This window comes from Phyllostomus hastatus, unplaced genomic scaffold, assembly GCF_019186645.2.
Source record: "Phyllostomus hastatus isolate PE091 unplaced genomic scaffold, TTU_PhHast_1.1 phas_contig_17, whole genome shotgun sequence".
In the NCBI taxonomy this organism is placed as follows: Eukaryota; Metazoa; Chordata; class Mammalia; order Chiroptera; family Phyllostomidae; genus Phyllostomus; species Phyllostomus hastatus.
Window position 1 is genome coordinate 40,939,786 of NW_025333664.1, and position 18,210 is coordinate 40,957,995.

The 18,210-nt window shown below is 36.4% G+C and overlaps 1 protein-coding gene across 9 annotated transcripts in view; it reads right to left on the reverse strand.

The window, feature by feature from the left end:
- Nucleotides 1-18,210, reverse strand: part of RALGAPA2 (Ral GTPase activating protein catalytic subunit alpha 2) — a 386,278-nt gene that overhangs the window by 250,312 nt on the left and 117,756 nt on the right. For 6 of the 9 annotated variants that reach the window (XM_045833597.1, XM_045833593.1, XM_045833590.1 and 3 more), the window contains exons 10-13: nucleotides 15,862-16,143; nucleotides 7,990-8,157; nucleotides 6,505-6,642; nucleotides 2,985-3,133 (exon numbers count right to left, since the gene is read on the reverse strand). In XM_045833597.1, coding sequence (XP_045689553.1) covers nucleotides 2,985-3,133; nucleotides 6,505-6,642; nucleotides 7,990-8,157; nucleotides 15,862-16,143 — 737 coding nt within the window. The remainder of the gene's footprint in view (nucleotides 1-2,984; nucleotides 3,134-6,504; nucleotides 6,643-7,989; nucleotides 8,158-15,861; nucleotides 16,144-18,210) is intronic. The other 3 variants (XM_045833591.1, XM_045833596.1, XM_045833598.1) reach the window with 3 other exon arrangements.

Here is an 18,210-nt window from a genome sequence, read left to right on the forward strand (position 1 = left end):
CTTCTATCAGAGTATATGAAATTATGTGTATGAACTATCCTCGTGTTGGCAGGGTATTTTTTTCCTGCACTCTTTATTATTTACACTGTCCTCATGATCTCACACAGATTATACTGTTGCTCATTCACACACCAGTGTTTACTATTCTGAAGCCATTTCTTAGCATCTCCTTGACTACAACCTTGGTCTAGCGGCTGCCATCATCTATGGCCACAGACTGCGCTCCACCCACTACATGTCTCTTCTCCACATGGCCATCAGAGATCTTTTGGAAGCATAAATCAGATCTGTGTCACACTGCTGCTCACACACAGAGATGCAGCCAGTGGCTTTCCCGTCGTCTGCAAGGAAGGCCCTGTGCAACCTGGCTATGGTTGGTCCCCTGCCTCATGCCCTCCCCCTCTCCTTTTCCCTCTGTCTGCTCCAACACATTGGCTATCATCTTATCCTGCCTGGAATATACTGTACTTGTTACTTGCTATTTCTTCTACCTGGAATGCTCTCCCCTCAGACCTCCCCATAGCCCCTTCTCCCTTTCCTCAGGGATCTACTCAGGAAGGCCTTCCCTGACACATGATGAAAAATTCTACCCCACCCTACACTGCTTTCCTTGTTTTATACTACTGAAATTGCTTCTGTGAGCATCATATTTCTCAGTCTGTGAGGATGCAAACCTCATGAGGGCAGGGACATTATCTGTCAATTTCATAGTAGCAGAAGCTAGGTAGTTCTTTACTGAATAAAAGAAGGAAAGGAGAGGTGGGAGAGGAAAAGAGCAAGGGAAGGAAGGGAATTCAGGAATTGTCTGGCTCTAAAATACATAAGAAAGTCTGCTAGGGATTAAGGCACATCCCTTTCTATACTCTACTGACTATTTTTAATGAGCATTTTCACCCACTTCTATAATTTGCTTTATTTTATACTTTCACTTGGAAATTTCTGAATTTTAAGGAACAGAAAGGAATGGTATAATTTCATTTCTTACAATTTTCACTAAAAAGCTTACAAAATATCAAAAAAATACTGATATAATAGTATACAGAATTCACAGAGTTTTCAAAGAAAAAACATACAAAATACTATTGTTATAACTGTGGTATTAAGAAGCAGATGTTGCAGATCAAAGCACACCAGCATTTCTGATCACTTTTGATAATACTGACATAGCATTTAACTTTGTTTAAATCATATTGTTTATCACTCTAATAGTTCCAGCTTTAACAACTGCTTCTTGGCAAACAGTGCTAATTTAAAAAGTCTGGGAAAGATGACAGTGGAATTTATATCTTAAAATAATAATTTTGATGCTTGTAGTTTATCTATTAGTGAACTTTCTACAAACAGTGTTCCTCTAGGTCTACCTTTCCCTCACCTGTGAAAGAAAAGGGCTGGACTCATTGGCCCCTAAGGTCCTTGCCAGTTCAATCTGAACTCAGTTTTATGGTTTCCAATATGTACAGACAGATCCCTTCACAGCACCCTTTGTGCTGACTTAAGGATGTCCAGAAAGGCATCCAGAACACAGGCCTGGTAACAAAGACCCCCAAAACTTCCATGAAAGAAGTGTGCCATCAGTGCCGGTCTGCAGTGACCTCAGTGAACTAAAAGCCACAGCCAAATATCACCAAAAGGAATCCCGACCATAGCCAGGGGAACAGTGAGGGCAGGTTATCTGCTGGTGAATGGTGGCTGGATGAAAGGAACATGCAAAAAATGGACTGGAAAGACATTTTAAAGGCAGAACTGAGAGACTGTATTTTGGATACATTAAGAAGTACAAAGCAGCTCTGAGGTGCTCTAGTGTGTGGCTGAGAACCTCTAAAAATGCCTCAGAACTTCATGTGCTATGAAGATATTCATTTTGGAGAAGAGGATGGGAAAAAAACCTAATTCACTGTTAACCTCTAGGGATATTATAAAAGCAGCAAACAAAGATTAAAAATGAAAATACTTTGCATAAGCATATTTTAACAATGCCATTATTATTTTTGACTCAGTCACTCTGACAATTTATCATTTAAAATAATTTGTTTTCCAAATGAATTTCAAACTTCAAGTCTGAAGAAACAAAAGTTAGTTTACAGCATTTTGGAACAGGGCCTATGAAGAATGATATTGGATTGGCCGAAAAATCCATATGGATTTTTCTGTAAAATAAAACACACATTTTTTCATTTTCATCAATAACTTTATTAATTTGGATACTCTGGGTATGTTGGCTATCTCTCACGTGGTATAACACTGATTGTTTTCAATTAACATATTGATTTGATCACTATCAACTTTAACTGGTCTATCCAACCATGGAGTATCATCATGTAGTGAGAAATCTCCAGCAAACTACTTGTGAAACACATTTGATCAGTCACAGCACCTTCTCCATATACCAACCAAATCTTTATTTGCATTTCAATTGTGTTTTTACCTTTCTTAAAATAATTTAAAGCATCATATGCCAAAATGTTGCATATTTTCTTTCATATCTGATATTAAAATGGCCACAAAAAATTTGCCAGTTTCGATGGGGTTTATTTAATACACTGCTGACATGACAGCTGTTACAATACAATCTAACAAAATTGTTTCAAAATAAGTTAAAAACAACTAAGCACTACTAGAGCCATCTTACAGAAAAAAATGAACAAACTCTTGGGCCAACCCAATATTATAAAAATCTCAGTTATATTACTTGTCTGCAAAACTGTTTGATTAAAATGTCAGTTTAAAATGAAAAAGTCTGCTATTAAAGTAACTTGACTACTTACTATTAATTCAAGAATATTTTAAAAAGCAATAGTGAAAATAAAGGACTATCAAAGTACTGAATATTTACCTTCTTCACAGAAAATTTTACAAAAGACTAAATATCATCTTATTGGTAATTCTGTAAAGCCATATAATATGAAAACTATAACATTTTAATTATTATGTTGAAAAGCAGAAACATCTGTTTTACAATATTAATTAATTTGAAATAAACTTACCATGTCTTTTTATTCATTGTAAGTTCCATTATCATGCGTCTAAAAATAATCAAAACAGCTTTACAAGCATCAGCTTGTTCTTTCAAGAGTATGGGAACTTCAGCACATGGTTCCAGCAAAAAGACATTTGCAGCATTTGTCAAAAATACCTTAAAATAAACAAATTTTCCTTTAGAAAATATTAAATATGAACAAATTTTGCTTAAAAATAAAGACACTAATTTCACTTTACCAATGAATCACCTTTGAGTTATTTCAAGTAAGGCAAAAATATGGTACCAACATATAGATTTTTTTAAATTCATCTCTTAGAATCACTCAAATATTGAGACATCTTGAGATCTTTCTTAAAAAATGTTACTATTACATATTATTAATATTGTGACTTTAGAAACTACAGGAATCAGAAGAGCTTTTTTAAATTTGACTTTAAGATTTTATTCATTTACTTTTAAAGACAGAATGGGGTTGGAGGAAAAGGAAACATCAATGTGTGAGAGAAACATGAATCAGTTGCCTCTAGCACACACCCAACCAGGGACCAAACCTGCAACCCAGGCCACATGCCCTAACACAGCATCAAACTGGTGACCTTTTGCTTGCCAGGATGATACTCAACCAACTGAGCCGCACCAGTCAGGGCCAGAAAAGCTTTTGAAAACCTTTGTTTGATATCTCCTCCAAAAAGAGAGGAAAAAAGATATGATCACTGCCTCTAGATGAGAAATTATTGTGTGAGGGAGGGAAAAGGAAGAGACACTGTGATCAGAAAGCGGTTGGAAAGAACTATCTGATTATTGTTGAATCTCCCAGAACATGAACAAACTCTGACAGGAAGCATAGCCAGTACCGCCCAACAAGGGTGTGGACTTCTAAAAGCAGTGGCATGCCAGGAAATAAATGCCACACAATTGACATTGCACATCTTCTAGGAGCATATATTTTTTTAATATGAGAACTCTACTGTGCAGTAGAATGTAAAACCTAAGTTAATTCTTTTTTTTTTAAGATTTTATTTATTTATTTTTAGAGAGGGAAGGGGGGAGAGAGAGAGAGAGAGAGAGAGAGAGAGAAACATCAATGTGTGGTTGCTGGGAGTTATGGCCTGCAACCCAGGAATGTACCCTGGCTGGGAATCGAACCTGGGACACTTTGGTTCCCAGCCCGTGCTCAATCCACTGAGCTATGCCAGCCAGGACTCTCTAAGTTAATTCTTAAGATAAGAACAGATTTCAAAAAAAATTTAATCAGCTGATCAATCTATGCTCTGCCTCAAACCTTTAGGATACAAGTTCACTATCTTCTAACATCAGGGAGGCGTGTTTCAGCAGGGAATTATGAGAAGCAGTGACCCAGGCTATCACATGACAAGTTTACTGCTTAGGGGCACTACAATAAAATTACAATGTGTTACCATTTAGACACATGACACTAGCAAACTCTCAATTGAGGAGGTTCTGAGTTGTCATTCTGGTAATGTGGATGGATCTGCTCCATATATCTAGAGCTATATTCCATTTTAGGTTTCCTTTGTGTTCAACAGTACAGATTCAAAGGATCTGGGAATAAGTAGAACTTTGGCTCACCTGTGGATGAAACCTGTTAGCATCTCAAAACAGATGCAAAATTGACCACAGAAAGGAACATACTCAAAAGTCAAGTGTATGAACTAAAATATTGACAGTCTAGAAAATTATCTTATACAATATTAAAAAGATATAATGCCCCAATTTTCTAGGAAAAATTACTAAATAAGTAGCATAATAGTTGATAATAGATAATAATAATGGTAAAGAATTCACTAGCCTTCAAGTAGGAAAAAAGAAAACAAAAAACCTTTTGACTAACAAACTAAAGCAGTTTTGGTGACTATGTTTTTAAAGAAAGTTTGCCATAGGTGACATGTTGCAATGCAGATCCTTTTCATTCAACATTATTTGGCTTCTTGATTTGAATTTGAAACTTTTGCATATTTTCAAGTAAAATTGAGGATGGAGAAAGAGTAGGTTTACAGTTATGAGTATGTGAAATACATTTTATTCTTGTATAATTACTTATTAATTACTGCATTATTTTCCCAACAAACAACTGTAAACCTACTTTCGCCATACCCTGTATTATACTTATTTCATTTTGCTTTTTAAAAAATATGAAAATGTGAATTACATGGATATTTCTTATGACCATGTTAGTATCTGTTAAGGTAAAAATAAACAAATTAGTAAAGTTAGTATGTCCACATTGTACTTAGGAACAGCAGCTATAGAAGAGTACTATCTTATCAAACCTCCATTTGGCTGCTTTTTCCTAGTGAATGGAGCAAAGGGCCCAGGTACTGGATATAGTGAGAATACAAACAGCTATTTAAGTCCAAACCAAATTTTTAAAAACCTGTAATGCTAAAATCAAGTAGAATATTTTTTCTTGGTTCAGCCAAGTAGTTGTAACTTATACTTTCAGAAAACAAGTAACAATCTTCTGAAGCCAAAGAAGTAACTGGCACCTGAAACCTGGCCAACATTGGGATGGTTGACAATAACAATCTGGCATCCACCTGAAGGAGGGGGCTACCAAAGGACTCAGGACAGGGACTCCTGCATGCATTTCTTTGGTAGGGACACAGGTTACATTTAAGAGCCTCACCAAAGTTCTGTGAAGCAACTAAAGTAAAATCATCTTGATTTTTAAAAAATTAAGTTGAAATTATTTGCCAACTTTCAGTGGAAAAGAATTCCATGATAAAAATCCTATCAAGAGACAGATGATAAAAATGCAATGTCATTGAAAGCTGAGTAACATGCATGCCATCCATGCCCATGCATGGAATCTGGTGATGACCAGACTCCACGCCTGTGCTGTGTGGGAAGCCTAACTGGACTTAGCCATAAATGTGCATATGGGATGGAAGATGGAGTGCCAGAGAACAGGGGAAGGAGTTTTCACTTATAGTTGTAAGTTGAATGGGACCAAGAGGTAATTTCCCAATCCCTATTTCTGAGATAAAATACTGAGGATGGGGGAAATTAAGTGATGAGCCAAGGTTGTTCTTTCCAATCTTTCCAAATGGTATCATTTCTATTTTATGAATTCATTCAGATAACTATATAAAAATTATTGCATTAATCATCACTCTTCATAAATACAGGCAATTTTTAAGAGGAATACTACTTATAAGATTATATAATCAACCACACTTATCTTGCAAATTAGAGTCCAGGTAACTAATTACCCATATGTATAATGAAGACACTTTTAAGATTTAAATCTCAGTCATTTCACATTTACTATATAATAATCATTCTTAAAAATGTGCAACCGCTTCATATGTCTCCTTTGACAGAAAAAAAATCTTTACAAATTGAAAGAAATATGAAAGAAAACTTAAAATGAGAGTTTAAGAGCTGTTTACTGACAAATGGCTAAAAATATTACCACACTTATAGGACCCTATCTTAATATACAAATGTTCAGACTGACTCCAATTGGGTGCCTTTATGTCTCTGGCTGGCCAGCAGCATACCTGCAGCACAGCCTGGGCCCCAGCTTTCACATTCTTATTTTCCTCTTCTGTCACACACCCTCTGCTCACAGCGCTTGTGAAGGAGTATGTTCGTCCCCAACTGGAAGATCGCTTATGACCGGAGCTTTCAGATGCAGTCTTTAGAAAATAACAATCAGTTAACAGAAAGGAAAAAAGCACGTACGCAAATATTTAATTCCTTACATTAACCAGAATTCATAAGCATAGGTTCTAGAAGGGCAAGGTTTTTTCCCCATTTTGCTTACCACTTTACTTCTAGCACCTAAACTGTATAGTCTGTCAGTTAGCTATGTGCTGACATAAACATACAATGACTGAATGAACATGTAATACATAAACCTTTAAAATGTATGATTAATTCCATTTGCTTATCTATTGATTTTGACCTCTTGGCTAGTTATTAAAATGATTTCACCAATACTGAAAAATCAAAATTATGTAATTATTAATACAGATATTTAGAAGTGATAGGCCTTTGGTTACAAATATTTTTAAATGTTTGTTAACTGCTATGACAAACACCTATTTTTAGAAATAATATTTCTCTAGCCCTGGCTGGCGTAGCTCAGTGGATTGAGCGCGGGCTGCAAACCAAAGTGTTGCAGGTTCGATTCCCAGTCAGGGTACATGCCTGGGTTGCAGGCCATGACCCCCAGCAACCACACATTGATGTTTCTCTCTCTCTCTCTTTCTCCCTCCCTTCCCTCTCTAAAAATAAATAAATAAAATGTTTTAAAAAAAGAAAAAAAAAAAAGAAATAATATTTCTCAGGCTAACTTTCAAAATAGCACTCCATAAATATAGATTTGACTGAAGTTTCTTTTGTATTTTAGAAACAGGTCCCACTCTGTTGTTTTATATTAATCCAGCCTGTACCTTTATCAAACACAGACTAAGAGGTCCATTCTGAGAGCACCCACTCTCTAAGAACAGCACCCAGCCCACAGTGAGGCTTACTTATGGTAGAGAAAGCACTCATTATTGGGCTAGTCTTTTCAAGTGTGTAACATCCTGACTGCTTCTGGAACAGGCCACTACATAAGAAAAGGCTGCCAAACATTCTAAATTTAGTTTCTCAAGTGTTATTTATTTAAACATGTCAATGATAAGGCAGTCTCCATATGAGCCTAACATTTTAGGCTCATATGGAGACATGTAAAATATGATGGTTTATTTTGTAACTTTTGTGCAATGGTGAATAATGAAGCTGCAATGCACCTGTGGACCTAGCCTGAGAGTTAGATAACCAATGATCTTGTATAGAGCACAGACACAGTCTCACTGAGACAGGTCCTCAGGACTGTCTCAGCAACTTGAGAGTATAGGAGATAATAGAAGAGATCAACCTGCCTGGGATCTATGACTTAGTAGGTATACTTAGCTAAAAAATTTTATACATTTTATATTTGTGTGTGTGTACATATGTGTATATATTCCCAACTGAAACAAATGATAAAATATTACCTCCTTGCTGTCAGTCTCAGAAAATCCTAATTTTTCAGCATCTGCTTGGGCAACTTCTTTTTTATCTGGTTCCTCCATGAACACAGGTTTGTCCTGGAGGATCCATTTTTTGTACACTTGAACTACTTTCCTTGTTACAGCTATGTCACAGGAAGGCAACAAAAATGCCTAAAATGAAAAGAGAAAACCACCTTTAACTCCACATAAGTTAAGATCACTAAAAAGACACATGACAGACATTTCTAATCAACCTCACCAATTTCAGACTTTCCCTTAAAACATATAGCAAGTAATACACTACACAGGCTATATATTTTTGTGGATACCAAACTTATCTGAAGAAAAAAGCATTTTCATAATTGGGCCAGAAAATATAATGAAATTTAAAAATAATTTCTATATTCTGAACAATTTTTCCACAAAAATAACCAAAATGAAAACCTATACAGATAGTCCAATTAGCAATATAAACAATAACAACTGTACAATGGGGAACTTTTCCCAATGAATCAGATATAAATTTAAGATAACAAACTAGCACAGCCGGTTGCAGCCAACTGTCACATCTCTTCCCAACTCCATATTCAGTGATGTCCCTGTTGGTAGCTTGAATTAGCCAAAGTGAAAGTACTTATACCCCAGAAGTCTGCCAAAGATACCATTTGCTTTTGCTTTTATTTTCTTGTCTTTGCCTTTCTCTTTGTCTTTCTTTTCCTTCTTTCTTTCCTTCCTTCTTCCTTTCCTCCCTCCCTCACTTTTTTGAGAGCCAGTTGTTCAATATTTACCAGCACACCACTATGTAGAAATACTAATGGTAATGACAGCACTGGCCAGTTATAGCATTATGCATACTTAGTACATTTGACATTAAGAAATCCTCTTATATATCTACATAAGATTTTGATTTAATGTAATAAATTTCAAAACTGTAAAGGGAAAATGCATTTGCCTTTTTAGTATAAGCTTTAAGAAATACTTCTGTATAAGGGCTAAACACAAAGAAGTACTCAACATGCCAATGAATGCTTTAATTCCATAGATGAGAAATTAAGATGATACTCAAAACAACTGAGATATTTTCCAAGGTTATAAAGTTAATAAGCAATGAATCCACATCTTGATCTCAAGTTTCTGACATTGTTTTAATACTGTCCTAAAGCTTCATGCTTCAGGATCCAGTTAAAGGTAGAGTTCAATGCAACAATGGTTTATATAATATATAAATATCCATAGGCATTGACCATATCTCAAGAAATTCCAGAATAGAGAAGTTTCTGTTATAACAAGATTGCAACATATCAATGTATCGAATATTCTGATGTGTGCTGCAAGAAAGATGAACAAAAGCAGAGTGTAACAAAAGTATACTGGTATGCCATTCTAATTTTGCTGCAAAATTTTATTACAAATGTTTTCACACATAGAAAAATTTCTAAGACTTTTACCATGATTACCCATATACCCATCCCCTAGACTCCACCATTAGCATTTGTGCTATATTTGCTTTACACACATCTGTCAATACATCCTTGTATCTATCCTTCTTTTAATTCATTTTATTTTCGATGCATTTCAAAGAAAGCTGCAGAAATCAGCACCCCTAAACATTTTAGCATGCATATCACTGCCAGTTCAAAATTAATTATCATACTTAGATAAAATTTATAAACAATAAAATGCACAAATGTTAAGTGGAGCATTTGACGAGTTTTGACAAATGCAGACAATGATTTAACTCAAATCCAATAGCAAGGTGTATCATGTTATACTCTTTCCAGAAAACAAATATAAATTCTCTCTGGATGAAAATAAAATAATAATGAAACCAAAACTATTTGTATGAACAGTCTAGCTAGTATGATATGTAGCATACTGATAAAAAGTCAGAAATATTAGAAGTCAATATTAACAAAACAATAATAAATAGACAGTTTAAAAATACATATATCTAGATAAAGTATCAGAAAAAGATGTAAAAGGAGTTGAAAAAATAACTGAAATGAAAAACTCAGAATGAACACAGCGGAAGAGAAAACCAGATAAAATATATCAGAAGAAAACAACATCTGGAGTGAAGCTTGAGAGACAAAAGGATGGCTAATGAAAAGGTTACCCTATACACAGCAGGAGATGCAGAGGAAAGATTAGTGAAAGGAGCAGAAATAATGTTTAAAGAAAGAATGTCTGAGAATTCTGCCAAAATTGTTAGGAGATATCAATCCACAGATTCAAGAATCAGAAAATAACACATGCAGGATAAATACAAAGTACACTACAGTAAAACTGCTGAAAACCAAAGAAAATCAGAAAATCTTAAAAGCATCCAGAGAGAAAAGGATACATTTATTCTAAACAAGCAACAAAATGACTTAGCATGACTTCTCAAAGAAATAAAGCAAGCCAGAAGCCCGAAACAAAATACTCAATGTGCAGAAAGAAGACAGCTGCCAATGTAGCATTGACATCCTAAAAGAATATATTTGTAAAATGAAAGCTGAATAAAGACATTTTCACATAAGAAAATAAAAATTTTACCAGGAGATCTGACCTAAGGGAAATACTAAAAATTATTTTATCTTTACGCAGAAGGAAAATAATCCTGGGTCACAGATTTGGATAGGGATAGAATGTAATAAAAGAGTAATTATTTAGATAAATCTAAGTAAATACATATATATGAATAAAATAAATAAAATTGTGTAATTATAGTACTTCTGAAAGAGATAATATATATGTATTTATAGGTATATAAAACATACTACACTACTCAAAACATGGAATTCAAATACATAACAGCACAAACTGAGGAGTAAATAAAAGTGCATATAAAAGGGTGAAAGTTGGAATTAATGCTAGATTTTTAAGTTACAGATGTGGGCTGTCAACCATTAAAATATAACAAATGAGTGCAAAAATACTAATCTGAAGGAGAAAAAACAGGATGCTAAAAACAACACCCTGAAAGAATTCAAGACAACTAGAAAGTAGAAAGACTATAAACTTAAACATAATTATATCAGTTGTACCTTAAATGGAGCTGGTTGAATAATGTTCCAAATGAAAGTGGAATAACTCTCAAAATGAAAGAAATTATAAGACTGAACTTTAAAAATACTATAAGCCATTTATAAGAGGACACTAAAATACATTGATATGTGTGGGTTGAAAATAAAAAGTTAGGAAAAGCTATGCAAAAGGCTATGCGATGCAAACATTAACTGAAAGAAAACCAGTAGAGTTATATTAAGAACAGACAACATCAACTTTGAAGAAGGGAAAAAAAGCATTACTAGAGGAAAAGAGAGAAATTTCTTAATGATAAAAGATTCAATTCAAGCTAATAATATTTCTAAATCTGTACCACAACTAATAATTATGCCTCAAAGATATACATCAAATATTGACTGAAGAAAAAGTAGACAAATCCAGTCTGACTAGGATCTTCTCAGTAACTGGCATAACAGCAGACAAGAAATAATAAGGAAGAGGAGAGCTAAACACATATTTCTTGCCTTCTCACTATATCCTCCACGTCTCAACCTCTCATACTTTTCATCTCTCTGAGGTACATTCAGGATAATAATTTCTTCAGATATGTCATCTAGTTTATTCTCTATTCAGCTGTATCTAATCTGCTATTAAAATTATTACTGAATTTTTTCCTTTAATATTTCAATTGTTATAATTTTTAATGTTGAAAAGTTCCATTTTCTTACTATTCAAATTTGTTTACTTCTGGCCAAGATGGAGGCATAGGTAGACACACTGTGCCTCCTCGCACAACCAAGATAGGGACAACAACAATTTAGAAACAGAATAACAACCAGAACTGATAGAAAATTGAACTATATGGAAGTTGGACAACCAAAGAGTTAAAATAGACACGTTCATTCAGACTGGTAGAAGGGGCGGAGCCGGGCAGCCAGTGAAGGTCGTGGGGCAGAGGGCAGAGAGCATTGGGACCCAGTGCCTAAGGCATCTGGGCCTGCAAGCAGCAGCTAGCAGACCCCGGCTGAGGGGTGGCAACAGGCAGACCCAGAGAAGCTGCGATTGTGAAGCAAGGCACTGCGTACAACCCAGGATCCCAGCGCTGGGACACAGAGCCTTGGGGCACTGATTGAAAACACCTGTGGGGGTTGAGGCACAGGGAGAAACTCCCAGACTCACAGGAGAGGTCACTGGACTCACTGGAAGGCCCCATGGGGTGCACAAGCCCACCCATACCAGAATTGGCACCAGAGGGGCACAGTTTGCTCGGGGGGAGCGGTGGAAGGGACTGAGGTCCCAGGGAGAGCGGAGCAAGCGCCATTGTTCCCTCTTGGACCCCGCCCCACATAGCGCGTCACAACCCAGTGACTGGTACCCCGCCCTGGAGAACACCTAAGGCTCTGCCCCTCATACATAACAGGCATGACCAGACCAAAGGGGGGAAAAAAAAAAAGATTGGCTCAAACAGAAGAACAAATCAAAGCCCCAGAATTAGTATTTTTAAGCGACCGAGAGATAGCCAACCTATCAAATGCACAGTTCAAAGCATTGGTGATCAGGATGCTCACAGAATTGGTTGATTTTGGTTGAAAATTAGATGAAAAAACGAAGGCTACAATAAGTGAAGTGAAGAAAAATGCACAGGGAACTAATAGTGATGGAAAGAAAGCTGGGTCTCACATCAATGGAGTGGACCAGAAGGAAGAAAAAAACATACAATCAGAAAAGAATGAAGAAATAATAATTTTAAAAAGTGAGGAGAGGCTTAGGAACCTCCAGGACATCTTTAAACATTCCAACATCCAAATTATAGGGGTACCAGAAGGAAAAGAGGAAGGTCAACAAGTGGAAAAATTATTTGAACAAATAATAGAGGAGAACTTCCCCATTCTGGCAAAGGAAATAGACTTCCAGGAAGTCTAGGAAGCTCAGAGAGTCCCAAAGAAGTTGGACCCAAGGAGGAACACACCAAAGGCACATCATAATTACATTAGCCAAGGTAAAAATGAAGGAGAGAATCCTAGAAGCAGCAAGAGATAAGAGGACAGTCACCTACAAAGGAGTTCCCATCAGATTTTCAGCTGATTTCTCAAAAGAGACCTTACATGCAAGAAAAGGCTGGAAAGAAGTATTCCAAGTCGTGAAAGGCAAAGACATACACCCATGTTTGCTCTATCCAGCAAAGCTTTCATTTAGAATGGAAGGGCAGATAAAGTGCTTCTCAGATAAGGTCAAGTTAAAGGAGTTCATCATCAGCAAGCCCTTATTTTACGAAATGTTAAAGGGACTTATCTAAGAAAAAGAAGATAAAAAACATGTATAGTAAAATGACAGCAAACCCACAGTTATTAACAACCACACCTAAAACAAAAACAAAAACAAACTAAGCAAACAACTAGAACAGGAACAGAACCACAGAAATGGAGATCACATGGAGGGTTAGCAACAAGGGAGTGGGAGGAGGAGAGAGGGGGAAAAGGTACAGAGAATAAGTAGCACAGATAGTAGATAGAAAATAGACAGGGGGAGGGCAAGAATAGTATGGGAAATGTAGAAGCTAAAGAACTTATGACACATGGACATGAACTAAAGGGGGGAATGTGGGTGGGAGAGGGTGTGAAGGGTAGAGGGGAATGAAGGGGGTAATGGGACAACTGTAATAGCATAATCAATAAAATACATTTAACAAAATTTGTTTAGTATTTTCATAGGTCAATCATCTTCCTTCTGGATCTTGACTATTCAATTCAAATTAAATCATTACTGTCCATGTATGTGTATAACAGATGCATTGCTATGGCAACATTAATGGGAGGAATATGGCAGATTTTTTTTAAGATGAAATAGAGTTTTGATTTTTTTAAAAAAAAGTATTTATTTATTTTTAGAGAGAGAAGGGAGGGAGAAAGAGAAAGAGAAACATCAATGTGCGGTTGCTGGGGGGCGAGGCCTGCAATCCAGGCATGTGCCCTGACTGGGAATCGAACCTGCGACACTTTCGTTTGCAGTCCCCGCTCAATCCACTGAGCTACGCCAGCCAGGGCCAGATTTTTAAATAATGAACTATTATGATGAAAGAATGTTTTGGCAGCCCAATGTATACAGTATAGACTAGAAAGAGATGACACAGAAGGTGTAGGACTCCAAGAAGCATGCTGCTAACCATGGTCAAAAGAAAAGGAGTGAAAAACTTCCTGCATAACTTGGCTAGTCAGTGATGGCTCATAGGAGGAGAGGATAAGGAACCTAGGAGGGCTAAAATTAATATGCACCCAAGAAAGAAGCAGTCTAGTCAGGAAGAGTTGATGTTAGGGAAGAAATGAGATAAATTTTGGCCTTGTGTTCATGAGGATAGCACAGGAATGTCAGATATCACAAGTGAGCATTTTAAAGAGAAATGTGGAATTAAAAAGCAAGGTCTAAGCACAAAAAAAGACTTGTTTGGAAGTCTCATGCAACAGTAGTTGCTGGCACTAGACAAGCAGTTGAAGACCCCAAAGAGACAAGAGTGGAGTTATAAGAGAAAGGGCTCAAGCCCAGAATTTTGGTCAACTCTTATAATTTGGGGTGAAACAAAAAGAAGGGAAAAAATGAGACAGAGAAGACAGCCAGGAAGCGAGATGAACTAAGGCAGTGCTGGGTCACAGAATCAGAAAAAATATATTATAAGGGGAATTTTAATTACAGATTAAACAAACATTTTCTTAAGCAAAATTTTACTTTCATTAAAATAAAAAATACAATAAACCTCTAGATTGTTATGGATTATGCTGGAACTTTTATTTTTGGTTGATTTTTCTTTAATGGAAGTCTCAGAAATAAAAGAGTTGATCATTTACTATCTGGAAATCTTTTCTCTTCATGGCGCATATGCATCACTCATATGTACAGAATTTGCTTCTTTTCAACATTCAGGGGCCTCAACCTCTGCTCTGGTACATGGATGAAACAACTATTCCCCCATTATACACACATGTGCACAAAAGAGCCATGCTCTCTGTTTCCAAGGCACCAGTACCAAGACATAGGTGGCCAGTGGCTCCACTGCACACTACAGAGCTGCTGTCTTCCTAACTATATTGAAGGTTTCCTTGCTCTGTCAGATTGCTATAGCTCAGTTTCGCCACAACAGCACTGATGACATTTTGGGCCAGACTATTTTTTGGGGGGTCAGGGGAGAGTGGCTGTCCTGTGTTTGTAGAATATTTAACAACATTCCCAGTGGTTACCCACTAGCTGCCAGTAGCACTGTCCTCTCCCTAGTTGTGACAACCAAGTATCTCCAGACACTGCCAAACATACCCTCAGGAGCAGAATCAGCCTTGGTTGTTGCTCATGGTTGGTAATCCCTCCCCCAGCCTCTGATCACTTCTGTCCTCTTACTTGCCTGCCCTCTGTTGCCCTCCTCACCCACCTTTCTTCACTTATGCCAGAGATACTTGTATTAGATGTGCATGACATAGGCTTTTGCAGGGCAAGTACAACTTTCTGCAGGAATCTTGAGCTCCTCAGAGAGCTTTTTAGGCCCTTGGAACAATACCAGATCTGGGTCCTTCTTTCCTTGTTCATTTGTTCAAGCATATTCAGGAATGATTTTACTTCCACCTACCTCTGGTTTTGAAGTTTGTTATGGAAACATGAGGTATTTTGGAATGATTTTGCTTAAATATAAAATTTTCCCTCCACATGTAGTAATTCTACAAAAATACAATTTAAAAAATTCACAAATGAAACAGTCACAATACTCCAGATGACAAATTAAAAGCAGGTAAGAAGGATTATTCAATCATATAATTTAACCCAACTCATCAACACTATTTCTTGGAGTATTATGAGTAAAAGAAGAACAAAAATCTCTTCAATATCATGAACACACACACTAACCTGGCGAAATACTTCATTCACAAAATTGATATAACCTCGTGTTGACAAGAGAATCCGCTGCACCATTTCATACATGGTTCGGTGCTCTTCTTCAATGCTACAAAGGCTAGAGTTGCTGAGTCTCCGGTCTGACAAGGTGCTGCTGTTAGAATGGTTTTTGTCTGGCTCTGCAGGTCCACCACTCTCCAGCTCTGGTGCCCTCTCTTGAACTATACCACCACCAACAGTCTGGAAGAAAGTTATTACCACTTCTGAGTCACCCTCTTTGGCACTCAAGAACACCTAGGAAAATTGAAGACTTGCTTTATTTTAAAGAACTCTGGTTACAATCAACTTGACAACAAGCTGGAAAACAGCACTGCCAAGAAGCACAAGGGACTCCAGGACCTAAACTTCCCAACTTTCCAATTCACCAGCTGACCCCTCCCCAACTCAGTTATTTTAATAGGAAAACTACCAAATTATTATAGGAAGGAAGGTTGTGAAATTTTACCAATGTAAAACATTTTATTTATGTTTGTAAAATCACAGAATAAATTAACATGTGAATGAATTGATATTATCATCATCTTTGGTCTCTACACTTAGGCATTTATTCTACAGTTGCAGAGACTTGATAATTCAGCAAATAATTTGAAGCCACAATGTTGCATGCATCATTTGACTCACAAGACTAAGTGACAACTTGATGGGGAGTGCCCAGATCTTTAAAGGGTATAAGAACCTTGATCTGAGTTTTATATCTAGATCAAACTTAACTGAAATATTTATAAAACTTTAAATATCTAGGAGACTATAAGAACAGAAAGAAATAAAATAATTCATGCAGTGGGTCACAAAGTTTAACATTGGTTTCTGCTCTCATTTTCCCAGAGAATTAAATGCTTCCTCCAAACATGTATAATTTCACTTCATTTTTGTAAATTCCACTATTACTCTTTTAAGTGCCAAAGTAACTAACCTAGGTACTCCTAAAATTCTACCCACTGTAAGTATTTTTATAAGAAGTAGTAAGATATGAGTAGTACAAAATAGTCATTTCAGTAACTACCTTGGACAGTTTGAAAGCAAAGCAGATATCGAAATAGTAATCTCTAGGGAAAATTAATGGAATATTTATAATTTTTCTCTTCATGCCTTAATTATTAAACCTATATGGCTTATCAAAGGCACTGTCACATGTTGAGATGAGGTACCTATAGAAATTATTTTATCTTTTTGATGGATTAACTATATTCTACAACAAATTTAAATTTTACTCATTTTTAGTAATATATGTTTTATTTTAATTGGTAAAGCATGGAGGCTGGATTAAGTTTAATACCTCTTGAGGCTTATAACCTGTGACTTTTTGATCAACAACTCCCATTTTCCCCACAAGCCAAAAAAGGAAATAAAAAACATACATACAATAAATATGTAGCAAATTAAAAATGGCCACAAATTCTTTGACATTCTTTGTGTAGAAAGATGAAGTTTATGTCCCCTCTCTTTGATCCACACGAACTGTGTGACTGTGTTAACCAGCAGAATGGAATAGAAGTAACCTGTGCCAATATCAGGCCCAGGCCCCAAAGGTTGACTGTCACCCTTCCCCATCTCTTGGAACATTTGTTCTTAATGCCCTAAGCACACAGGAAAGAAGTCCAACTACTCTGACAAATACTATATGGAAAGATAGGCCCAGCTAGGCCCAGCCTTCCAAATGTGCCCACCAGAGTAAGACATGTAAGTGAAGTCATTTTGGACCTTTCAGACTAGCCAGCTGGCAGCTGAAGACCTTACTACCCAATGACCTCAGTTAATGCCACATGACATAAGAATTGCCCAACCAAATCCCACCCAAATTCCTGAACCAGTAAGTGAAATATGTAGAATGATAAGAGTTTATTTATTTAAGCCACTAAGTTTTGAGCTCATCAGATAACTAATTAAAAAAATAACAATTAGATAGCTAAAATAATGTAGATAAAGAACTATGTTTAAAGGTACCCAGTCATTCAAAAAAATAAGTTGTTATCCAAATAGAACACAATGGTAGCATAATGGATTTCCTATCATGCCTTAATTAAAATTAGTTGACCCTTGAACAACATGGGAGTTAGGGACACCCACCTGCCAGAGTCAAAAGCCTGCATTTAACCTAGGATGCTCCCCCACTAACCCCTGCTGCATGGGCAGATTCCCAACAAATGAAAAATAATGTACTCCTGATAAAACAATGCTTTTCTTAGCCTCCTCTAGACCACACTCCTTCCACAAAAGGCTGCTTTCCAAAAGTATCAACATGTTTTGACAGACAATTGTAATTATAGTAAGTAATGAGAGTGAAAACAAACTGATAATCTA